The sequence below is a fragment of the Coenobita brevimanus genome, chromosome 38 (genome assembly GCF_032717465.1).
Source record: "Coenobita brevimanus isolate Jiangsu-jjx chromosome 38, ASM3271746v2, whole genome shotgun sequence".
NCBI lineage: Eukaryota > Metazoa > Arthropoda > Malacostraca > Decapoda > Coenobitidae > Coenobita > Coenobita brevimanus.
In genome coordinates, this window is record NC_136991.1 from 39,335,697 (window position 1) to 39,362,251 (window position 26,555).

Genomic DNA, 26,555 nt, shown 5'->3' on the forward strand with positions numbered 1-26,555 from the left:
GAACGAAATAATCCACAGTAATGCAGTTCAGAAGTAATACAATCCAACGTCAGTAGTAACAGCGAGAACAGCAATTTATTTTAGTACGATGACGTCTTATGTTGGTTTATTCTTGCTGCCTTCAGACAGTTTTTCTCGCCATAAGAAATACCTTGTTGTGAAGGTGTTGGAGAAGGATATAGCTAATTAACACTCTCCGATTTGAAAAGTGTACCGTTTTCTGAGGTAAACTTTTTTTTTTACCCAAACTTATCCCAGATTTTCGTCGTTTTGCAACCTAATTCACGTAGCTCATTGACAAAATAAGACAACCATGGCTAAGTTTTTTTCCATAGCACTTGACTAGCATCATTTTCTGGTTTTGTTATTGTTACAACTCAGGACTCAGGATGGGGAATTGTAACTATAGGTCTAGTTAGAGTTAAACCAATATAGCAGGAAAAACATATATATGTGAAGGATATAAACTTCACTTTACCTGCGGTCACTGTCTGTAATAGCCTCACCCTGACACCACCCGTAAGGCCTCAAGAACCACCATTACTGACATATGTTGCAGAGGCTTAAGTATTGTTGGGCACTCTTCTGTGATGGCTTACGATGGCCTGAAATCGTGCCTGTATCATAAGGCAGCGCAGTATCTTAGCAATACAGCCTACAAACAATACATTGCCCAATGAATGATAAACAGAAACTTTGCAGTATCAAAGCCATATTATCCATAAACAGTGCAATACCCAAGGTCTTGTATGTAGAAGCAAAACATCATTCGATTCACATTATCCATTAGCTGTTATGTGAAACAAAGGATTATCTGAGCCATATTATCCATAAGCAGCATAATACCCAAGCCATATAATTCCACAGACAATTTAGTATCTAAACAGTATCCAAAACATAAAACTCTTCCAATATGGACTCCAATCAGTATGATACACAAGCAGTGCAAAGCTCAGCCAGTACCTTCCAGAAACAGTATAATGCCCGAACAGTACAATACACTGCTAGTGTAATTCATAGGCTAAAAAGTGTCTGCACGTCTCATTATAGAAACAGTGCAGTACACAATTATAATACATGCATAATGCTACACAGCACTACACAAGTGAAGAGAGAAACAACATGCAGCACACATAATGATGTAACGATGCAGTGGGTTTTTATTATGTAGTCAGTATAGCAGTCACAATATAGATCACATGTAATACAGCAACCAGACAATATGATACACACGTGACCAGTTCAGTCCTTCATTACTGGGACATTTTTGTCTTTCTATCACGCTACCCCAGTAATATAGAGTGGACCCAGAAAATGTTGCAAATTTTGAGTTGCTGCCTTTAGATCATTCCGCTGAAATGAATTTTAACACGGAAAGTTTTGTATAAGGTCAGCATTAATCTTAAGTATCAGTATTCAGTGCAAGAGTGGGTCAGTGCTGTTGAGGCCTACATTTCGACCAGTTCAGTGGTCATCACCCAGCGACAAAGTAGGGAGTATTTTCCTAGGACGAAATGATCCTAGCAAGCTACCAATCAGACGTCTCATAAATGAGTTCTGGGAAAGAGACAGGGCTTGAAATCGAAATATAGGTCACATCGGCCGCCCGTGTTAGGCTAGGTCACCCAATAAAATCGAAACCTTGAGATAACGTCTTGAAGAGTCTCAACGGAAATCGAGGTGCCAGTCACAGAAGGCGGACATCCCAGGGACCTCATCGGAGGATATTGCACCAGGATCTACGCTCGTTCCTGTATAAAGTACAAAGTGGTGGAAAGAAGACTAGATTTTTTTTTTTTTTTTTTTTAGAACATCAGTCATAAGACGGAAAATTTCCAGACTCCTAGGACGTAATGGTTTTCAGTGATGAGCCTCACTTTCATGTATATAGACACATGAGTAAACAAACTATACTAGCCTGTGCTCCTCATCAACCTCATGAACAATAGACACCATCAGTCAGTGTCGAAAAAGTCCCTGTTTGATGTGTTAATGGCCGTCATGGAATAATCGGATCACATCGGCTTTAAGGTGAACATTATATACCAGAAACGGCCAGCATTGAGTGATACAGTTCTCATATGCAAATGAAATTCATTCTAGCATCGAGGAGGAAACGAGGATTGGATATGAATACTGCAGTTTATCAGTAGGTTTGAGCAACAACTCACTACTCCAGGAGAACCTTAAAGTACAGTATCTATGTCGCTGTTTCCCAGGGGACAGACACAATTTGTGTCGTGCAGAAACCCCGTGGCCATCACATTCTCCTGTCTTGCATCGCCTGACTAATTTTTATGGAGCTGTTTGAAAAACAGCTTCTATAGACAGTGCTCAAACAGTCAAATCTATCTATTGCCAGACGCCTCAATCCCGTTTGGGGTGGCCACAAACAAATCGCCTCCAAAATCGCTGAAGGAAAATAAAAGTAGGAGGGAAATCAAGAACATACCTGCTGAAATGTTAGGAAAGGTCATCACCAACTTGAGTGTTCACGTCGTAGCAGCGATTCAACGGAGGGGAGCCTGGATTTATAAATATTGTTAAAAAATAAATATAAAGGAGCGTTTTGGTGTGGATGTGGATGTGATAGGAAGCGTTATGAGGAACACACTGAGGTGGTTTGGCCATGTGGAGAGGATGGAGGGTGAAAGACTGACGAAGAGAGTGTATGAGTGAGGTGGAGGGGGGAAGAGGGAGGGGGAGGCCGAGGATGAGATGGAGGGATGGGGTGGAGAGGTATATGAGAGAGGGGGGTGTGAGTTGGGAGCAGGGCAGTGAAATGGCGGGGGACAGGGCGACTTGGAGGCGATTTGTTTGTGGCCACCCCAAACGGGATTGAGGCGTCTGGCAATAGATAGATAGATAGAGTGTTAAAAAATACTGATCTGATTGAAAGGAAACTGCACTGCACATTTGTTCATGCATATGCAATGCTTCATGGGTAGATAATTAGGAAAATTTTTCACACAGTAAAATGACGGTCAGTCGAAACGGGCAGCATTAAATTGGACTACCCTATAGTCAGTTTAGGAGAGACTTTTCAGACTGAGGGGGATTAGTTGTAGCCTTAGCCCCTCTGACCTCTAAAAATTCTTCCTAAATAGACTAAAATCGTCAGGTGGTATCTTGGATAGAACACAAAAAAGACGACGTCGTGCTTAAGCATTAACGAAATCACCAAGAAAAATGTTACTGCAGTACCCAAGCAGTTTAATGTCCATCCATTTCAACTTAAAAAACAATGCAGTATCCAAATAACAGAGCATCCACTGAGAGTAGTACACAAGCAGTGCAACAGACAGGTAATGCAGTACATTCAGACAGAATAATACCCAGGTATTGAAGATATCAAGCAGTTTAATACTCAGGCTACCGATATATAATCAAAAGCAATACATTACCCAAGCATTGCAGTCGGAAGCAGCAGCAGTACCCAAACAAATTAATACCAAAGCTACGGTGTCAAGAACGTTGTAATAGCCCAGAAATTTAATACCCAAGCAATGCAGCAACAAACAATGTATTACCCAAACGGTGCAGTCCAAAAACAATGCAATAAACAACAAATAATTATATTACCCAAGCACTGCAGTCCCAGAATAGTGCACTGGCCACTCAGTTGGTACCCAATAACTGTAATTCAGACGTAGCTAAATACCAGAGCAATTTGATATCGAAGTATTGTTATAAAATGCAATACAGTTTTTAAACAATGCAATCTAAATACAGTTGTGCTTAACCATAGGCTGTCTGGCTAAGCAGACCCGTCGACAACAGGTAGGCAACTGCTTCTTTGGGGCCGTCCTACACGTACGGTACATAACACACCCCATTTACGGATCCGGCCCCTCTTTCTAGTAGATAGCTTCTCGCCAGTGTCGGACCAGAATTCTTCCCACGGCGAGGTGCAGGGAGATAAGGTTTGGCTTCCGGGTGAGGTGCACAACACCACCACGGTTAGGTTCCTCGTTAGAAGAGTGATAGGCTACAGAAGTCTAGTAATAAAAAGCAGTGCAATACCCCCAAGCAGTTTAATGTCGAGCAAGTGCAATCAATGGAAGGCACTATCCCAGATAATCTAAAACGTCATTAAAAAAAAAAAAATGCAACTAATGTATGCAGATCCCTAATTAATACACATTCAGTGCAAACAAAGTAATATAATACCTTAAAAAAATTTAGTGGGCAAGCTCTGCAATCAAAAGCAGTGCATTATCCCAAGTAGTTTAATATCAAATCAATTTAACATCAAAGCACAACAGTCAAAAGCAACGCATCACATAAATAAAATGGATCAAACTACTTCTTCATGATGACCACCTGTTTGCTTTGCCAGCCTGCTTGTTGCCTGCTTTCCTGCCTGTGTCTGTTTACCTGCTTGTGCCTGCTTGCTTGATTCCCTGCGCGCGTGTGCCTGCATGCCTGTGCCTGCTTGTCTATCTGTTTGTGTCTACTGGCCTGCCTGTGTGCCTGAATGCCTGAATGCCTGCCTGTGTCTGCCTGCATGTGCCTGTCTGATTGCCATCCTCCCTCCTTGCTTGGTTGCTTGCGACTGTGCCGGCCTGAGGGTAATGGTGACCTGCTTGTGGCCCCTCATCATCACAACTGCTGAACTTGGCCCATTACTGTCGCACCACCGGACCCCACCATCCCCACTTCATCAACACACAACTGCTACCCACACACCTACACCCACACTTACACCTGCACCAACACTTACATTCACACACACAAATGTACCAACTCCTGCACCCACGCTTATATCTGTACTTGCACTACACCTACACCCACACTTACTCCTGCACCAATACTTTCATTCACACTCACAAGTGTACCAACTCCCACGCTTGTATCTGTACTTGCATTACACCTACATCCACACGTACACCGACACCCACACATACGTCTACACCCACACTTACATTCACATCCACAGCTGTACTTGCACACCCACGGTCTTATCTATACCAACATTCACACTGACACCTGCATCCACGCTTACACCCACTGCCGCACTTACATCAAAACATAGGCTACAGTCACTGTTCCTACACCTACACTCACACTAATTAATGCCGCACATGTCGACCCCACCATCCCCACTTCATTAACACATAACCTTTCAACACACCTACGCCCACACTCACACTTCTGCCTACACCCTCACACACTTTCATACATCCACACTTACATGTGCAGCCATTCCTACACCCTCTCACATATCTACACCCAGACCCACACCCTCACCCAATTCTACACTCATGCTTTTACGTTTCGTTTTCGTTTCGTTTCGTTTCGTTTTTTAAAGGCTCCATCATGTTTAAATGCGTCGGCCTTGGTCACCTCATGGCATGGCGGCTCTCCATGCTGCTCGATCTCTGGCAGCTTCCCTATTCAGTCCCTTATCCCTGAGGCCACACTCAATAACCTCGTCCCAGGTCTTTTTTGGTGTACCTCTCGCAACCCTACCCCTAACGTTAACGCTTCTCACTTTCTACACCCAATTATCATCCCCCATCCCCATTCACATGCCCAGACCATCTCAGTCTGCCTTTCCTCCTCACAACAACAATACATTCCAGTCCCATCCTACGTCTCAACTCTTCCATCGTAAACCTAGCCCCCCCAGGCATGGCACTCAAGGACGCACTGCACATCGACCAAACCATCGTCATTCTGTACGTTTGAGCCTGTACAATCTTAGACACAACAACCTTCCCAAAGTTTGACGAATATATAACGGAAAAATCAAATCATTTGAAACACGCGTTAGTAGAGACAGGGTTTTCATTGTATTTTTCCAGGTTTAAATTTTCTTTAGACGGAACTTGGAAGATAGTTGTGTCTTAGATTGTACGTACCTACAAATAAAATCACACCTTATACTGCTGCACTCCTAGCGCCCACTATTCACACTTCATGAACACACAGCTGCTCTCACCACACACCTGCACCCACACCCATACTACACTAGCCGACATACTGTTCTCACGTCTACATCCCCTTCCAGTTTCACCCTCACCCACACCCACGCCTGTACTCAGTACTCACACTTACATTATAAACCCATACTTACGCTCATGTTGACCCCATGGCCTACACCTTCGCACAGTCTTACACCCACGGTTTTACGTACACCCACACCAGCAGCTACACCTGCACCCAATATCACACTCATACTCACTTCTTTTGTACCCCTGAACTCCACCATCCTCAATTCATTAACACATCTGCTCCCCACAAAATCACAACAACACCCACATTTATACCTACACTTAAACTAACAACGTCATTGATATCTCCACCCATTAATACACCTCTACACAATAATCTGTACTCACTTGCCTACCCACTACTATAACCACACCTACAACAAACCGGTTACTATCATGCCTTGCTCCCACCATCCCCATGTCATCGACACAAAACTGCTGCCAACACTCTTACACCCTCACCCACACATATACGTAGACCTGCACATTTAAACCCACAGTTACACTATCCACACCCACAGTTACATCATCTACACCCACACTTACACTAACACCACCCACACCCACAGTTACACTACCCACACTTACACTACCCACACCCACACTTACACCACTCACACCTACACCTACCTGTACGCAGTGTCCTATGTTTACATTTACGCTTTTACTTAAACCTCCACTCACACTCTTTACGGTCTCACTCCTGATCCCAACTTTATTAACACAGTTTCTCTCCCCACGCACCTACACTCACACACAAAACATAAAGCCATTCCTACACCTACCTGGACATCACTTTTCACTAACATTTCCACCTTTTTCACCCTTCTTTGCCCCCCCCCCCTCCCCGAGCATTGCTGTTGACTTTATGTAGGGGTTTTATTCCCCTGTGTGTCGAATACAAGTGGGGAGGTTCCCCACATACAGCTCTTCTCAACAGCGTGGAGTCAAAGGCTTTTCATCTCATTAACTCTCCTCCTCTTATTGGCTCCCTTCAACCTCTCTTTGCCGCACTGCTGCATCGTTCTCTCTTTTTTTACCGTTAGTTCAGTGATCACTGCACTTCTGAACTGTCTGCTTGCATTCCTCCTCCATTATGGTGGGCGCGTAATACCCGTCTGGCAGCAAAGTCTGATTACTTTTCTGTCCAACTCTGACGCAGGAGTTAACCGGTACTCCAAGTCCTTCATATATGCAACAGGTCAACTGTGGAACTGTCCTCCTCTGTCTGTATTTACTCCTGCCTCATGACCTCCAGTCTTTTAAATGCAGTGTGTTCAGGCATCTCGAAGGTAACAAATTTTGAAATGGCTTTTTGTTGATATTGTCTTGGAAGGAGCAATCCTGCGGTCTAGCCGTTGTTCCTTCATCCTTGCATAAAAAAAAAAAAAAAAATCCCATTCCTGCACCTTTACCCACGACCACGATTTTATACCAGCACCCACACACAGTTCTTACTCTCACTTCGTACATAGAGTGTAGTCCACATTTCCACAGTAATCTAAATTTACTCCTACACCCACAGCTAACCCTCTCACATGCTCTCATCAACATTCATCCACACTGTGTACATTTCTCGATTTCTCGTCCACATCTTGAGGTACATACACACTCTCACCACATCCACACTTGCCTTAGTTTGCCAGCTGTCTGAATCCCGCCTCTCCACTCCACTCTGCTCTGTTAGCTTGGGACGTAGTGCATCAAACCTCGTCATACTTACGGATAAATTCTCTTGGCTGGAGGAAATAAGAGGTGAGCCAGAATGAGTTGAAGAAATAAAGGGGAGGAGTAAATGAGGTAAAATTTAATGGCGTAAAAAGGGATCGGTTCTGAGTAGAAACAGAAATGTCTTAAAGGACATAATGAGGATTTACTTATATATTTTTCCTTTTAATCAAACCACCAGCAGTCTGTTCTCTTCAAAGATTATGTATTACTCTGCTAGTGGAAGAGATGGTTAAGGATATTGTCACGTGGACGCATATTTGTGTAGTTAATTGTTCTCCTTCGCGCCACGTGTATAACTAGCTAGTTAAGGTGTTTCTAAATTAACGAACTGGCGACCCAATGAAGTTGTGGTAGGCCTGCATATAAGCACAGGCGCAGAGGCTCGGAGCTCTCTCTCTCTCTCTGTTTCCCTGTCAGTGACGCCGGCTAGCTCTGGGTCGTCCAGGTTTAAGGTTTGTGTATGTCCTTGGTTAGGGATGTAGGATGGACTTTAGCAAGTTTATGCTCTTGTCCAGTAGGCAGGGTGATGTTTTGTGTTTTGCTTTCCCACTGTTGGTTGTAAGTTAAGGTAGTTTAATAGATTATGTTAATTTTGTACGTGGTGTTTTGACTCTCCTTAAATGTTCATATGCTAAAGTAACTCCAGATCTAAGTAGTACAATATGGTCTTGTCGTACACTCAATTATCATTCTATCGTGGTTTCACTCAGGCCGTGCACCCTGTCCACTTGGTGATTGGGTTGTTTGCGACAAATGGGGGCCTGTCCGGGATTGAATATGTATACTAGCCTGTTTATTTAGCTACATTACACGTTCCTGTGTACTCCCTGTGCATTGCAATTCATCCTTTAGCAACAACTGTTTCCCTCATATTTGAATTTGCTTTATGAAACAAGTGTTCTCCCTGGTAGTCCTAATTGTGTGCACTAGTGTATACGCGTGTAGCTAATTCCTGCTCAGTTACCTCATTCAAGAGCTGTGTTCCGTTCACGAAACTGTTCCTAGAGTGTTGTTGCTTTACAACTCTTGTTTGTTCTACTCTGTTTGGGCATATGGGTCATGTATATTGTATGATCTGTATTATTTGATAGTGTGGTGTATAGTGTTTTGTGGAGTGTTTTGTTGTCTTAGCTCCATACACACCACTATCGTTATATTTACTATACCAGTTGTTTTACTTGGATCTATTAGGAGATTATTACGTACCCACGTACAGCAGAGATTAGTACTCCCACTTTACTGGTGACATCGTATTCCCCACGTAATTTTTGTAGTGTGTGTGTGCGCGCTACGTTTCCGTGTGTGGTGGAAGGTTTATTGGCCCACTAGGTGAAGTGGTTTACTGATATTTGAGTGATTACACTATCTAGCTAGCTAGCTTATTTTCGTTGTCCTTCCCTTCTCGCCGCCATCATGTTTGCGTTGGAAGATTTTGTTTCTAATCCTACAGTGACTGCCCTTTCTAGGTTAACCAAGGTTCAGTGGGAAGCGTTGGCAGCTTATTATAAGCTTGAGCTTCGTCCTAGGTTGAAGAAAGATGATATAAAGCAGTTAGTACTTGCACACATGGTGAGGGAGGAAATTTTCAGTGAGGAAGAAGTGAAAATGTTGGAACATCCTAGTGATTTGATGGCTTTGAGGAAAATTGAGCTGGAGGAAAAAAGGCTTGAGGTTGAGAGGATGAAAGCGGACAATGATAGAATCCGTCTCTCTCGTAGTCCCACATCGCCTGAGTGTGAGCCAGATTCCTTCCAAATTGCTGCAGCATTAAAGTTTGTTCCTAAATTTAATGAGGAGGATCCAGAAGATTTTTTCACCCATTTTGAGAAGTCGGCTGAGCTCCATTCTTGGCCCCAGGATAAGTGGGTGTTGCTAATACATAGCTCATTTACTGGTAGAGCTCAGGAAGTGTTTACCGCACTGGATGCCACTCAAATTGAAGATTATTATTTTGTAAAAAAAATTGTATTGCATGCATACAAGAAAGTGCCCGAAGCTTATCGGCAACAGTTCCGCCGTTGCCGTAAGACAGAGGGACAGACTTATGTAGAATTAATCCGCCGCAAACAACGACTTTGTAAAAAATGGGTTGAGAGCGAGTTGACTAGTTTGACGGTTGAGGGCTTGCTGGAGTTGTTTGTGCTGGAGGAAGTGAAATCTTGCCTCCCAGCTAGAGTAAGGTCACATGTGGAGGAAAAAGGGTTACGTACGTTATCTGAGGCTGGCATTGCTGCCGATCATTTCTCCCTAACTAATAGTGATCCCTTCCACAAGTACAGGTTGACTGCTCCCCAGCATAAGCCAGCCAGCACTTCACAGAGTGAACGGCCCCTGAATAAGAAGCTGACGGAGTCCCAGGGACCTTCCTTTAAGGTTGATCCCACTGGTGAGTGCGCTGGTGAGGAGACTCGTGGAGTTACTAATCCAGACGTGAAGAGGTCTCTCTTCTGTAGGTACTGTAAGAAGCCTGGCCACATCATCAAAGGCTGTAGGAAGTTGGCCAGTAAGTACAGCCCCACCCAGGGCAATGCAGTTCTCCATGCCAGTGCACTCACCCAACCAGTGGAGGTGAGTGACCCGCAGGTTAGTGATTTACTTTTTTCGGGGCCATGTGAACATTCAGGTGATTCCCTTGAAGTACCCCCATCATTTAAACCATTCTGCTCAAGAGGTGTAGTATCAAAACGTGAGTCCAGTAGATTCTCTGCTCCTCTTGTTGTGTTGCGTGACACTGGATCTGATCTATCTTTCATTTTAAAGGAAGATGTTCCCAATTTTGATTGTTATACAGGTGAGACTGTACTAGTGTCTGGTCTGCCAGGAGAGGCTAGATATCCCCTTTGCTCAGTGTATCTTCGGTCTGTGTTTGTCACAGGTCCAGTAACACTAGCTGTAGTAGATCACCTCCCCGTTGGGAACATTTCAGTATTAATTGGCAATGATTTAGCTGGTTCCCAGGTTACTGCTAACCCCATGGTTTCAGACAAACCTGTTGATGTCAACAACACTACTGACCTAGAGCTGAAGCACCCTAATCTCTTCCCAACTTGTGCTGTTACCCATAGTCAGAGCCAGAGGTTGTTGGATCCACATACCCCTGCTGTAGAGCCAGAGGAAAACACACCCGAGGGAGATGTTTCCCTTGCGGAATTGTTTGACGATACACTCAGTAAGTCTAGTTCTGGTCTCCTTGACTTTGGTAGCACCCCTATCACAAGGGAGAGATTAATTCAGGAACAGTCTAGTGACCCCGAATGTAAGTTGTTTCTTGCACAGCTTACTGAAGGTAATGAAATAGATGAGGTTCCACACTGTTCTTATCTCAATTTGGGGGTGTTGATGCGTAAATTCAGACCACCTAAGGCTCCTGCCAATCACACGTGGGAGACAGTCCATCAGATCGTCATCCCAAAATCTCTACGTATTGAGATATTGAAGGTGGCACATGATGGGGTGGGTGGACACCTGGGAGTCCGTAAGACTTACCACAAGATTTTGTCTCATTTTTACTGGCCAAAGTTGATGAAAGATGTTAGTACCTATTGCCGTACCTGTCATGTGTGTCAGATTAGTGGCAAACCAGGCACTGAAGTCAATCCTGCACCCCTTCAGCCCATTCCTGTCATGAAGGAGCCCTTTAGTAAGGTAATTGTTGATTGTGTGGGCCCTCTCCCAAGGAGCAAACGCGGGAATCAGTATTTATTAACCATAATGGATGTTGCCACTCGTTACCCTGAGGCCATACCTCTCCGTAGTATCACTAGTAGGAATGTTGTCAGGGCCCTGATCAAGTTCTTCACACAGGTTGGGTTACCTGCCATCGTGCAGTCCGACCAAGGGTCTAACTTCACCTCCAGGCTGTTTCAGCAAGTGATGAGGGCCCTGGGAGTCCGTCAGTGTAAGTCAACCACTTACCATCCCCAGAGTCAAGGAGCCCTGGAACGTTTCCATTCTACCATTAAGACTATGATACGTACTTATTGTTTGGAAACGGGTCAGGATTGGGATGAGGCTATTGATCTTTTATTGTTTTCAATTAGAGATAGTGTAAATGAGAGTCTAGGCTTCACCCCGTTTCAACTCATTTATGGACACCAGGTCCGTGGTCCTCTCAAAGTCTTGAAAGAATGCTGGTTAAATGACGAGAGTACTGTACCGATTGCTGCATATGTAACTCAGTTCCGCTCCAACTTGCAGCGTGCATTAAAGTTTGCCCACTCTAATCTCAGTCATGCTGAAGTAAGAATGAAAGACAATTATGACAAAATTCACAAGGCACAATCCCGCATTTTTCATGTTGGTGATCAAGTTTTAGCTCTGCTACCAGTACCAAAGCAGCCTCTTCAGTCTCGGTACTCTGGGCCGTATCATGTTTTGAAGCGGGTTGGAGACCTTAATTATATCATTGCTACGCCAGAGAGGCGGAAGAAAAGGCGAAGTGTCCATGTCAATTTGTTGAAAATGTATCACTCTCGTGACCAATCACAAGGAAGGGAAGTGGAACAGGTCACCTTAACAGGAACTAGAGTAGTGGAAAAGTCAGAGGAAAATGACCCTACACCATTCGTAGGCAGTAAGCTGTCAAATCTTGAAATTCTAACAAATCTTATGAGTAAATTAGAGCATCTGCCCCCCACCCAGGCAGGCGATATTGACTGTCTTCTACAGGAGCATCCAGACCTCTTTGGTGACGCCCCTCGGCTCTGTACCCTGCTGCCCCATGATGTGGATGTTCAAGGAGCCCCTCCGATCCGACAAGCTCCATACCGTCTCAGTGCCGAGAAGAGGGAATTCCTGCAATCCGAGGTGCAGAGGCTAAAAGAGCAAGGGTTGATCCGTCCAAGTATGAGTCCCTGGGCCTCACCTGTAGTATTAGTCCCCAAGGCTGGAGGAAGTTACCGCCTTTGTGTAGATTATAGGAAGGTCAATGCTGTTACCCTGCCCGACTCCTTTCCACTACCCAGAATGGATGACATTATTGATGACCTAGGAGCGGCCCGCTACGTCACTAAGCTTGATCTCCTCCAAGGGTATTACCAAGTGCCCTTGACAGAACAAGCCAAGTCAATCTCTGCCTTTGTCACTCCAAGCGGCCTTTGGGAATTTCTAGTTCTTCCCTTTGGCATGCGGAATGCCCCGGCCACATTCCAAAGACTAATGAACAATTTGATTGCAGAGTTGCCTGGCGTCCGTGTGTACCTAGATGACTTAGTTGTCTGGAGTGACAATTGGGAGGAACACCTTGAGAGGCTGCGAAAGCTCTTTGATGTCCTGGAGGAGGCCAATCTCACAGTGAACCTCGCCAAGAGAGAGTTTGGGCACGCCCACGTCGTGTTCCTGGGGCATGTGGTTGGGCAGGGCCAGCTAGCCCCTGTTGATGCAAAGGTGGATGCCATTTTACAATACCCACCACCAGCTGACCGAAAGTCTACCATGAGGTTCCTTGGGATGGTGGGTTACTATCGTCGTTTCTGCAGGAACTTTGCCCAGGTCGCTGCTCCCCTTACGGATCAACTTAGCTCCAAGAAGACGTTCCATTGGACAAATGAATGTCAGCGGGCATGTGAGGGTTTGAAGGCCCTGCTGGCTTGTGCTCCTGTGCTCCGAACCCCGGACCCACATCGGCCCTTCATCATTAGAGTCGATGCAAGTGATGCAGGGGTGGGGGCAGTGCTCTTCCAAGAATATTGTGAAGTGTTACATCCCGTATGCTACTTTTCCCAAAAGTTTAAGGTTTATCAAAAGCCTTATGCCTCCGTTGAAAAGGAGGCTCTTGGAATTGTCATGGCAATAGAAAAATTTGAAGTATATTTGTCCAGTAGCACATTCCCCATCACGGTGTTCACAGACCACAACCCCCTTGTGTTTATTGAAAAGGTCAAGTTTAAGAATGCTCGAGTGCTGAGATGGGCTCTAGCCTTGCAACCGTATAATATAAAACTGCAGCATATTCGTGGCAAGGACTATACCATTGCAGATGCATTGTCAAGAGTGTGAACAGAGTGTAGGTTCCCTATGATTTACCATGTCATTTACCCATTCTATGTTTTTAGGTTTAAGGAATTTTTGTAATATTGAAGTAAACCTACTTTTGTACCTCTAATGTTTGTACATGTTAGAGTAACTTTTTCTGGCTTGGTAAAAAGTTCTTTTTTTTGGGGGGAGGTGTCACGTGGACGCATATTTTGTGTAGTTAATTGTTCTCCTTCGCGCCACGTGTATAACTAGCAAGTTAAGGTGTTTCTAAATTAACGAACTGGCGACCCAATGAAGTTGTGGTAGGCCTGCATATAAGCCCAGGCGCAGAGGCTCGGAGCTCTCTCTCTCTCTCTGTTTCCCTGTCAGTGACGCCGGCTAGCTCTGGGTCGTCCAGGTTTAAGGTTTGTGTATGTCCTTGGTTAGGGATGTAGGATGGACTTTAGCAAGTTTATGCTCTTGTCCAGTAGGCAGGGTGATGTTTTGTGTTTTGCTTTCCCACTGTTGGTTGTAAGTTAAGGTAGTTTAATAGATTATGTTAATTTCGTACGTGGTGTTTTGACTCTCCTTAAATGTTCATATGCTAAAGTAACTCCAGATCTAAGTAGTACAATATGGTCTTGTCGTACACTCAATTATCATTCGATCGTGGTTTCACTCAGGCCGTGCACCCTGTCCACTTGGTGATTGGGTAGTTTGCGACAATATATCTAATCAGCCTCAAAGTCTTTCCTCAGCTGAATAAAATCGTCTGGTGGTGGCATGACTACAGAGAAATATGCATCTTTGTACTGAAATAATTAACACCCTCACGGAAATAATCACTTTAAATCGATGACGAATATTTTTCTTGTTGCCACCAGATTTTTTTTTTTTTTCTGTTTTGGAGAAAATTATTGAACTGGAGAGGTTAGATATAAATTTCTTGAACCACTTCCATGCGATTGTTCTTTCTTGAGCTAAAGGTAGTCGTCTTGCAAAGCAAGAGTAAACTGAATACTTAAATAATCGTAGTGAAGGAGTTAAACGTCAGACAATAGATGGATAAACAGATAGGCTTTCCCTGTGCTTCTCTGATTCTCGCCATTTTTTTTTTTTTTTTTTTTATGTGCCTGGCTCTTGGATAAACCTGACAGAAATTACTCGAGGCACAATAGTCCTTGGCACAAACCTATCCATATTTATTTATGTTTTTATCTACAGTACGTAATGAGAAATAGGGAAGTGAGTATGGAAGTTAAAAAGTCACTGCATGATAGTATTGTGATCCCTACCCTAACGTATGGAAGCGAGACGTGGACATTGCTAGAGGGGAACGAGTCAAGAGTGAGAGCATTGGTAATGAGTTACCTGAGAGGAGCATGTGGAGTGACATGGAGGGACAGGTTGACGAATGAAGAAGTTAGAGAACGTTGTGAGGTGGATGTGGATGTGATTGAGAAAATTAGGAGAAATGCACTGAGGTGGTTTGGACATGTGGAGAGAATGGAGAATGAAAGACTAAGAGGGTGTGTGTAGGTGAAGTGGAGGGAGGGAGAGGGAGGGGGAGACCGAGGATGAGGTGGAGGGATGGAGTTGAGAGGTATATGAGGGAGGGGGGAATGAGTTGGGGGGAGGGCAGTCAAATGGTGGGTGACAGAGCGACTTGGAGGCGTTTTGTCTGCGGCCACCCTTTGCGGGATTATGGCATCGGGCTATGGATAGATAGATAGATCAACAGTACCAGTGTGTATCTATGTGCCCATCTATGTATGTCCCTATGGAGCATCCACTGAGGACTGGCCTCGACAAAATGATCTTCAAACATTTCTGTCCCTAATAAATAGCCCCTATTCACGTGATACACCATCCTTCCTTCTGTACTCTTCCACTTTGTGTCTCTACCTTGGTCCCTGTCCTCCTCACCTTCCAACCATCCCACTGTCGTAGATAAAGAAATAATTGCTTCATTTGACTGAACCAGCTACCAGTCAGTAATTACATGGCAACTCCGCTTAGCGATCAAAAGTAAAGAGTACAATTCGTCATTTTTAAAATCTCCTGATTGTACGGAATGAAGCACATTATACTGAGTTGTTAGCATCAAAGAATCCCAAAACATTCCCAGACTTCCATTCCAGCCAATGATGCCTGTGTGGAAGGTATATGTTTCCCGAATTATTGCAGCAGCCGTGCACTACATAAACATGTCATCGCACTGATGTGATGGCTATTGACAAGTTACACGGACTTGGTAGTGGTAAAGAGCCACGTGATATTCCTCAGTCATTTTTCTTGGTTAAGGATGATATGTAGTTAATAGCATTAACCCCTTTAGCTTAAGGACGTATATTTCATGTTACTGCAATCTGCAGACGATATAATTTAGAGTAGGAAATATAGTAATTTACGATCGGAAGGGGGTTAGCTATACACGTAGTCTTAATAAACCCCATGACTACTACTGATCCTTCCAAAGATGAATAAAATAGTATAGATATAGCAAGAATAGACCATAAATGCCCCCACCTTCCGCCCCTCTCCCGGTGACGACTTGAGCTGCCTGGAACCACTGTCTGACTCGCTTCTTCTTCATTTCTGCAACATTCGCGGCCTTTCCTGCTGCCTATGATCTCCAGTCTTTCAAACGCAGTGTGTCCAGGCATCTCGAAATGATCGGATCTTGAATTTGGCTCTCTATTGTATTTTGTTTTTCTCTTGGAGGGAACTGTTATTGCGGGCTCATGGCCTTTGGTTCCTTCTTCCTCACATAAAAAAAAAAGAAGAAAAGGACGTCATCGGGTTAAAATGCTTATCATGTCATGGTCTGGAAGAAGCGGTGCCAAGGCACAGCAGATACGCCCCCGGCAGTCGGCTGACGTATAAACACAACAGGATATCTAGTCAAAGATGTCACATATCAGATTTGGAGTAAATCGGGTGAAAATTGACGATTTTACGCTCATTTGAAATTGTAGGCCCGACCCACCTGACATTGATCCCCCTATCACTAATTTGGCGAGGGAATGACCCCCCTGATGTAATGAGGGACGTTATAAAATGCAAATTTGAAAGATGCACATTTAGGTTTTGGTTTCATGTCGATATGACGAATTTAAAAGGAGTTATGGCCAAAAAAGATTTTTTTTTTTTTTTGGTACATTTTTTGTGTCTACAGCCTGGGCCTTGGCCTATTTTGGCCCAAAATTTAATCAGTTGATCGGAAGGTCATAGCCCATCATCACTGTACTTTTAGTCAAAATCGCAGTTTTGGCGTGAAGTTGTTAACAGGCAGACAAACAAACAAACAAACAAACAAACAAACAGACAGACAAACCGAGTGAAAACAATACTCGTCCCCGAGCCCCTCTGGAGCGGAAACGGGTAATAACTCACACTTCATTCTAGCTAATGCCAGACACTTACTTGACTCTAAAAATGCATTATTGGAGCTTTGGCGTGTAGTTGTGGTACAACGGAATCTCTCCTACTATATATATATTTTTGAACCATCTAACGTCAGACGACTTTATTCAATTCTCATTCATAAGAATGAGAGGGTGCTTAGAAGCTATAAAAATCTTTCCCAACCTCCCATGAAGCCAGCCATGTTTGTGTAGATGGATGATATGTGTGGCTGGAAGCGCCAAGGATTGATTGACGCCGTGCCTCTGCAACCGCGCCTCTCTTTTAACAATGCCCCTGAGAGCTGAAAGGTTAAAGGTCTTGGCCGCAGAGGAGGCGGAGGAAGGGTTGGGTGTCAGAAAACAGTAGGTGCGCATCATTAAATCCGATTAAATAAGATGCGCTGAGACTTTAGTTCATCACGGCCATCTGTAAATCACCAGTAATGACAAGAAATAATGATTTCCACTGTCTTTTACGCTATTAGCAACAAGGTAGAAAGATAATATGCCTTTTAATTCCTATCATATTCTTCAGTAATGATGTCATAAACTGGGTAGGGGGTTGTCTTGTGTGTTCTTAAGTCTAAGAAGAGGACCCAGAAAGCGCATACCTCCGCCAGCGCAACACCATTCCCACATTCTCCTCCCCCCTCATTATTTTATGACAATGACCTTTGACCCTGTTTTTATCCGGAACTTAATTATTTGTTCGTCAGTGGGTTATCACTTATTTTTCCAAATCTGATGCAATTCAGTACTGTAGTTTTTCCATATCACTACTAGACAGACAGAAAGACAGACAGACGAACCAAACCGAATACGGCCGGTAGTCTCGTGTGCCGCCGACTTTGGGCATAGGTTTATCAGTCCGTTCCCTGAAGCTCAGCAGTCCTGCATGTCACACAGCTTCATGTCGCCACTTAAGAAGCTTTCTATCGACTTTTAACACTGGCGAGCTCGGATTGTTTCACCCTTGTCTCTGCTCACCCTGGAGTACAAATCAGGGACCTGGATGTAAATTGACTACCGTATTGTGAATAGTTTATAGCGGGAAGATTGGATTTTATTAAAGAAACATTATGTACTTATTTTAATGACCCAAACAATCACACAATAATAATAATAATAATAATAGTAGTAATAATAATAATAGTAGTAATAATAATAATAATTCTCAAATCGCTCAGGCAATATTCAAAGAGCTCTACATTCCTCATTTTTAGCAACTTAATGATGGTAGGTCCAAAAATTGCCAAAAAGTATAAGAAAAAATTATTTGTCATAATTGTCGTTATGAAATTTTAGGAAGTAGACACTCTTAGGATTCTGAAAATACTTTCGTTATCATTGTAGACCTAATATTATAGGACTTTTGGTATGACTCAAAAATTTTTTACGGATTTTGACCTGTGACCTTGAGATCAAGGTCACAGGTCATTCATACTATGCAGATCGTGTTGACTCATGACCCGCTACATTTCTACCGAGTTTGGTCAAAATCGACATAATACATTCCGATTTCGTATTTTCAGGCATGAGGCGGCCATTTTGATCTTCCTCAGTATCTCAAAAAGGATTTGTTGGATCTCAGTATCAGTACCCAGGTCCACTCGTATATATTGCCGACTACATACTGGAACATTTGCAAGGCTATCGATTCTGTGGTTTTTGCTGCGCTGGAGAGCAAAAATGGAAAAAATTACATTGAGGCGCAGGAGCTTGGAAAAAAAAAAAAAAACTGTGCCAGAAGAAGACTGCTACCAAGATACATCACTTCTGAAAATTTCAAGTCTTTATCACGAACTGTCTTGGAATGCCAGCCTTCTAGTTCTTCCTCAAAAAAGAAATAAGGGGCACTCAGTGCAGAGCATCTCTCTGATAAGGGCAACGTTATTTCCAAACCACTCTTCATAATGGGTTATGTTTTCTCATCATTGATTAGGGTATCGCAAAAAATGTTTTCTGGATCCAGAATCTGTAATACGATCCGGGTCTCCCACAAAAGGGTATCGATTGTTCCCTCGGCTATGGGCTATCTACCCACCAAATTTCCAAATCTCTCTTTTAGGTTTTGAGTAATCCTGCTAACAGACAAAAAACTAACAAACAAACAGGGGTTAAAACATATTCTCCCTGTCGGAGAGAATAATACCTACAATATCAGTGAGAACTCCGCAGAATGTGGAGTTCTTAATAAGCATTCTTCATCTTTAGCAGTTTACTTGTACAGTGTATTGTATGCCATTTTCCCTTTCACGTTATTGCTATCTCGTCCAATAATTATATAGTTTCCATAAATGATAGTACTACAAGATAATGTCATTGTCATACATTAACAACTGAGGAGGATGTGCTAAGTAACCTCCTAACAGCACGAGAAAACGGTGTATAGTGATGGTGGTTGGTGTATAGATGGGAGAATGGAACTGAAGAACCATCTGCCCCCTAGACTCAGTTTTTTGAAACACAGATCCCTTTAAAACCTCCTGTTCCTTATAGTCTGTTCTAGGTAGGAAACATCCACTTTAGAAGCACCTCTCTTATGTAGTTTGTTCTCTGTATCACACGTGCCCTATGGAACAGGAGATATGAGTAAATTAAATGTGGAGTTCAGTCGGTCGGTAATGAGATCAAAACTGAACATACAGCACTGCGAATGGTTATGATGTTGCTGATATGCAGTTTTCTAGATATACAATCGGATTAGTGTTGCATAACCAGCCTGCGATAATTAGAAAATCTCTCTCTCTCTCTCTCTCTCTCTCTCTCTCTCTGAAAAAAGTGTTTCACCACATTATTCCCCAACAGAATTATGTAAACGTAAGTCCATATTCCTGTAATGCACTAGGGCCCAATATCCAACTGAATATAATTAGATTTTATCCGTATTACAGGTAAGCGAGGCCTGAATTGACTTTAACCTTCCAAAGCACTGTAAAAATCTACCAGGACACTCAGCACCAACACCTTCGAGGCGTCTACAAAACTGGGTGGTGAGTGTTAAATACTTTTATTGCGAATATATATAATCAGGCTCTTGTAGATGTTGGCCTGTCATAATGATATGAATTATAGGTGATTTCGGTTTAGTATTATCAGAGTATGCCTTCTATGTATGTATTCATAACAACAAAAATGGTGACATCGAATTATGCTTCTAAAAAAAATAAAACATAGTTTAATTTCACACGTGCGTTGTGATTGTTAGCAATAATCTTAGAAGACCTTTCAGCGAAAAAATAAATCAGTGATAACATAATTTCATCGTGTTAAATTAAAAGGTGCGTTGTTCAGCTGTGATCATTTTCTCATTTCTTGACACCCGAGCATGGCGATGAGGTCATATAGATAGATGGATAGATAGATAGATAAACTTTTTGGGACAGTGCATTATCTTTCCCTGAATCACGGCTATACCATGGCTATAGTATAGCACTTATATATTTTTTTCGCTACGTTTTGTACTAGAGAAAACATTTTCTATCCTTGCGTGCATAGAACTCTTTATAAACGTTTAATTTAATTAGTTGACACTAACTCGGATATATTTCTAATCATACTTACATACTTACATCGATTTGGGCCATGTGTTAACAAGTGTAGGTTATTTTCTTATCCGAAATGCAGTCAGTAACTTTTTAGGGTGAAAAGTATTTTTAAAAAATCCAGGGTAAACATTTGACTTCTGATGAAAATTTTTATATTTTTCTGTTGGGGAGTAAGAAAAATATGAGGGCTGGAAGCACAAACACGGACGAAGGGGAAAAGTCACATATTTTACTGAAATTATGCTCACCCGCTTCCGGCATAAGAAGTGCGCTGTAGTCGTTTATGAGTTTGGTAGTTAGAGAAGTAGCTGGCCAGTAAATGTAATGAATTTTCCCCGCCCGATAGTTGGCAAAATAATGCAAACATTATACCACACTGATTAGAATACACATTAAAATAATTCTCTAATCATCGTCCTGTCTTTTCCAAAGTACGCACAGACAGAGCAGGATGCTTGTACTGCTGATTAGTAACTTTAAGAGACATTAGCTTGGAAATCAGTACATCATTGTGTTCTATATGTTACTGTATCATATACTTACAGGTTTTGCGGCGTGGAGGGAGCAGGCAATGCCATACCTGAAAAAAAGATAATGTATGATTAATTATACGAACAGTTTATCATTATTTTATTAATTATACGAACAGTTTATCATTATTTTATTAATTATACGAACAGTTTATCATTATTTATACTGACATTTGCGCATTAAAATTATTAATTACATCTGTAGCTATCTACACACACACACACACACACACACACACACACACACACACACACACACACACACACACACACACACACACACACACACACACACACACACACACACACACACACACTGATGCATACATATATACACAGATGGATAGGTAGATACAGATAGACAGGCAGATTGATGGATAGGTGGACAGACAGATAATAACAATTACAGTGGCCAAGATTTGTTTTAAGGTTATTTAATGGTATCTGGAAACATACCTTTAAAAACTAGAGCAGTTTTGGAACAGAACTTAGTGGATCTAGGCAGTAGGTTGTGCCGACTGTTATCCACTTGCTCGATGTAGTGCTACCTACTTCTTCCTTCACCTTTATCGTTCTGTCTCTTTGTCTGCCTTCCACTCGCCTACTTCTTTTCCTTCCTCTCACTTTTTTTTCTCCTTCAGGTGGGATCTACACTAAATGACAAGCCTTATGATTTCCTGTAACCCAGGAAACCCTTGTTGGTAACCATGTAACCAGATAACGGGGTAATTTGAGCCTGCAGTGGTGCCCTTGGTAACTGAGGGGAGAGACACAAATGCGGCATCCATCTAGGAACCAAACCTCCACGCTGTTTCTCGCCGTCAACCGCATCGGCCCAGAAGGGCCGGTTGCTTGCATGTGATTGATGGATCTACTTAGCCCGACAGACTAAAGCTGATCAACAAAAACGGCAGTGGATCTTTTTACGTGGGAGAATCAGAAAAAGGTAAGATGGACAATAGGAGGCGAAGGGGATTTATTTCTTAAAGACATTCAGACCGGTCAACACCCTGCGCTTAAGGTTAATTAAATTTCTTTCATATACTTAAGGACGACTTTGACGATAAACGGGAAAAAAGATAACAGACATCCTATATCTCTTTCTTGTCTGCCACCCACTATGGTCAAATAAATCTGCAAGCAAAGTTTTTTACACCCGATCCTTTTCCTTAGAAGGAGCGTGAAGGGAATTAGGCAAAAAGACGACAGGCTTTCCCAGTCTTCGCATATGTTATGACACCACTCGCTTTTTTTTTTCTTTTTTTTTTTTCTTTTTTTTTTTTTTGGTAACTATCATAATGTGTGTGTTTCTTTTGGTGATTCCTTTGAGTTGCAAAGACTGTTTATTAAATGTTGTCCTTTCCTCCCTTCTTGACCTCATGTCTTACAGTCTCTCTCTCTCTCTCTCTCTCTCTCTCTCTCTCTCTCTCTCTCTCTCTCTCTCTCTCTCTCTCTCTCGATGTAGCCTACCATAACTTTAATTTATTATGATATAAACAACACAACTTTTAAGATCTAGTCCCATCCTTACATACGATGACTTTTTTTTTTTTTTTTTTATGCGAGGAAGAAGGAACCAAAGGCCATGGCCCGCTGTAACAGTTCCTTCCAAGAGAAAAACAAAATACAATAGAGAGCCAAATTCAAGATCCGATCATTTTGAGATGCCTGGACACACTGCGTTTGAAAGACTGGAGATCATAGGCAGCAGGAAATACAGACAGAGGGAGACAGTTCCAGAGCTGACCCGTTGCATAAATGAAAGACTGGGAGTAACGGTTAACTCTTGCATTAGAGAGTTGGACAGAAAAGGGATGAGAGTTTGCTGCCAGACGGGTGCTACGCGCCCGTCGTAGAGGTGGAGGAATGCAAGCAGACAGTTCAGAGGAGCAGTGACCATTAAAGTAGCGATAGAAAAGAGATAAAGATGCAACAGTGCGGCGAAGAGACAGAGGTTGAAGGGAGTCAGTAAGAGGAGGAGAGTTAATGAGACGAAAAGCCTTTGACTCCACCCTATTGAGAAGAGCTGTATGTGGGGAGCCTCCCCACATATGAGAGTTGTACTCCACACAGGGGCGGATAAAACCTCTGTATAGAGTCAACAATTGTGCAGGGGTAAAGAAAGAGCGGAGTCGGCTTAGCACACCCAATCTCTTGGAAGCAGATTTTACAAGAGATGTAATATGATCTTTCCAAGATAAGTCCTGAGTAAATGAAACCCTAAGCATGTTCAAGGATGATGCAGGATTAAGCTGAATATTATTAAACATTAATGGGTATACCTGTGGAAGATTTTGTCGGGTTGATAGGTGTAAGAACTGAGTCTTAGATGCATTAAAGACAACCATATTATTTTTACCCCAGTCAGCGATACGAGCCAAGTCAGACATTAGGTGTGCCATAGCCTCATCCCTTGTTTCTTGAAGTAACTGTTGAGATGGGCGTTGCGGGAACCGAATGGAAAGGTGAAGGGTGGAGTCATCAGCGTATGAGTGGATAGGGTTAGATGGACAGCTTAGAAGATCATTGATGAATAAAAGGAAGAGAGTTGGTGATAGGACAGAGCCCTGAGGAACACCACTGTTGATAGATCTAGGAGAAGAACGATGGCCGTCTACAACAGCGGTTATAGAACGACCAGAAAGGAAGCTAGCGATGAAGGGACAGATAGAAGGATAGAAACCGTAGGAGGGCAGTTTGGAAATTAAAGATTTATGCCAGACTCGATCGAAAGCCTTTGAGATGTCAAGTGCAATGGCAAAGCTTTCGCCAAAGTCCCGAAAGGAGGATGACCAGGAGTCTGAAAGGTAGGTGAGAAGATCGCCAGTGGAGCGTCCGTGACGGAACCCATACTGACGATCGGAAATAAGGTTGTGATAGGAAAGATGCCTTAAAATTTTTCTATTAAGAATTGACTCGAAAACTTTTGAAATACAGGACGTTAAAGCAATTGGACGATAGTTGGAGGGTTGGGAGTGGTCACCCTTCTTTGGGACTGGCTGAATGAGAGCAAACTTCCAGCAAGAAGGAAAAGTACAAGTTGACAGACAAAGGCGAAAGAGTTTGCCTAGGCAGGGTGTAAGCACAGAAGCACAGTTCTTGAGAACAACAGGAGGGACCCCATCAGGCCCATATGCCTTGTTAGTACTGAGGCCAGTGATGGAAGAAAATACATCCACTGAAGAAATTTTAATGTCAGCCATGAGGAAGTCAGAGGGGAGAAGTGATGGAGGAACAGCACCGGAATCGTCTAAGGTGGAATTGGAGGAGAAAGTCTGTGCGAAGAGATCTGCTTTATCAGTAGAAGAAATAGCTACAGAACCATCAGAGTAGAAAAGAGGAGGGAAGGATGATGAGGTAAAGTTGTTAGAAAGATTTTGGCAAGGTGCCAGAAGGAGCGGGAAGAATTCGAGTTGGAGAGTTGAGAGCATTTAGTATGGATGAAATTATTTTTAGTAGAGCGAAGAACAGACTTAGCACGATTCCGGGCAGAAACGTAAAGATGATGTGATTCAGGGGTGGGTTGGCTCCGGTACCTTTTGTAGGCCCTCTCCTTGTTGCGGACAGCATTAGAACAAGCGTGATTAAACCAAGGCTTTCTTGCGTTAGACAAAGGATATGAGAAAGGAATGTATGCTTCCATGCCCGAGAGAATAACCTCCGTAATGCGCGAGGCACACTCAGATGGCTCCCGGCCATGGAAGCAATAATCATTCCAGGGAAAATCAAAGAAGTACTGCCTGAGGGCCTCCCAGTTCGCGGCTCCAAAATGCCAGAGACGACGTTTCCCTGGAGGGTCCACAGGCCGTACCGGAGTGATAGGACAGGTTAAGGTAATAAGGTTGTGATCGGAGGAGCCCAACGGAGAGAAAAGATTAACAGAGTAAGCAGAAGGATTAGTTGTGAGGAAGAGGTCAAGTATGTTGGAGCTCTCTCCAAGGCGGTCAGGGATTCGGGTAGGGTGCTGTACAAGCTGCTCTAGGTCATTAAGGATAGAAAAGATGTAGGCTTGTTCACCAGGTGGATCCGTGAAAGGAGAGGAGAGCCAAAGGTGGTGGTGAACATTGAAATCTCCAAGAATGGAGATTTCAGAGAAAGGAGAAATGGACAGAATGTGTTCCATCGTAGAAGTAAGATAGTCGAAGAATTTTTGATAGTCAGTAGAATTAGGGGATAAGTAAACAGCACAGATATATTTAGTCAGAGAATGACAGGAAAGCCGAAGCCAGAGTGTGGAGAATTCAGAAGAATCAAGTTCAGGAACACGAGAGCAAGATAAGTCTGGACCCAACCTCTCTCATTTAGTCAAGTTTTCGTGACATTTTATCCAAATATAATCAGAGCAACAAACTTCACCATCTACCGTTGCATCCATACCCAAGATCACCTGCTCATCCTATCATGGTCCCAAATCAGGTACCTCATTTAACTATTCTGCTTCATATCGTCCTCAGTCGACTACCCATTCCACCTTCATCCTCAGTCGACCACCCATTCCACCTTCATCCTCAGTCGACCACCCATTCCACCTTCATCCTCAACTAACCACCCATTCCACCTTCATCCTCAGTCGACCACCCATTCCACCTTCATTCTCAACTAACCACCCATTCCACCTTCATCCTCAGTTACCATCCCATCCAACCTTCGTCCATAATGACTACTATGATCGACTGCCCAACATTCCTTCATCCTCAATCGACCCTTACTCATCCTTCCTTCATCCTCCATCGACTACTCATTCCACTTTTGTCCTCATTGTCTTCGCATCGACGGCGTTCCCACAATATGAACAAGAAAAATGGTTCCTTTGCTCAAATACCGTGAAAGAAAATGTGTCCCCTTATAAGAAAACAATACCATCAGTTCCGCTTTCATTGCCTCATCAATAACACCTCGCTGTTATGGTGAAAGCGGAGAGAGAGAGAGAGAGAGAGAGAGAGAGAGAGAGAGAGAGAGAGAGAGAGAGAGAGAGAGAGAGAGAGAGAGAGAGAGAGACTTGTCTTTACATCTGATTAACTACGATGATGCTTATTTGTAGTTTATTACCTCCGCCAACGAAGTTGGAGGAGGTCATGTATTCACCTATGTTTGTTTGTTCACACGGTATCTCCAAAAGTTCGTAATGAATTTCACTGAAATTTTGTGGAAGGGTGGACAATAGGGCAAGAAAGAATTGATTAAAATTGGGGGCGGATCCGAATCCGGATTATCCCGCACAGTATCTCCAAAGAATCACAGTGAATTTCAGTGAGATTTTGTGGAAGAGTGGACCATGGGCCAAGAAAGAACTGATAAAATTTGGGGGCGGATCCGTATCCGGATCCGGATCCTATGTATTCCGCACAACTTCTCCAAAAGTTCTCATTGAATTTCAATAATTTTTTG

At 43.1% G+C, this 26,555-nt stretch overlaps 1 protein-coding gene across 1 annotated transcript; it reads left to right on the top strand.

Annotated features, from left to right (window-relative positions):
- The first annotated feature begins 9,140 nt into the window (after positions 1-9,140).
- On the top strand, positions 9,141-13,724 carry LOC145396569 (uncharacterized). The gene has a single exon (XM_080269943.1). It carries the CDS (start codon positions 9,141-9,143, stop codon positions 13,722-13,724), a length of 4,584 nt encoding a protein of 1,527 aa, XP_080126069.1.
- The last annotated feature ends 12,831 nt before the right edge of the window (positions 13,725-26,555 follow it).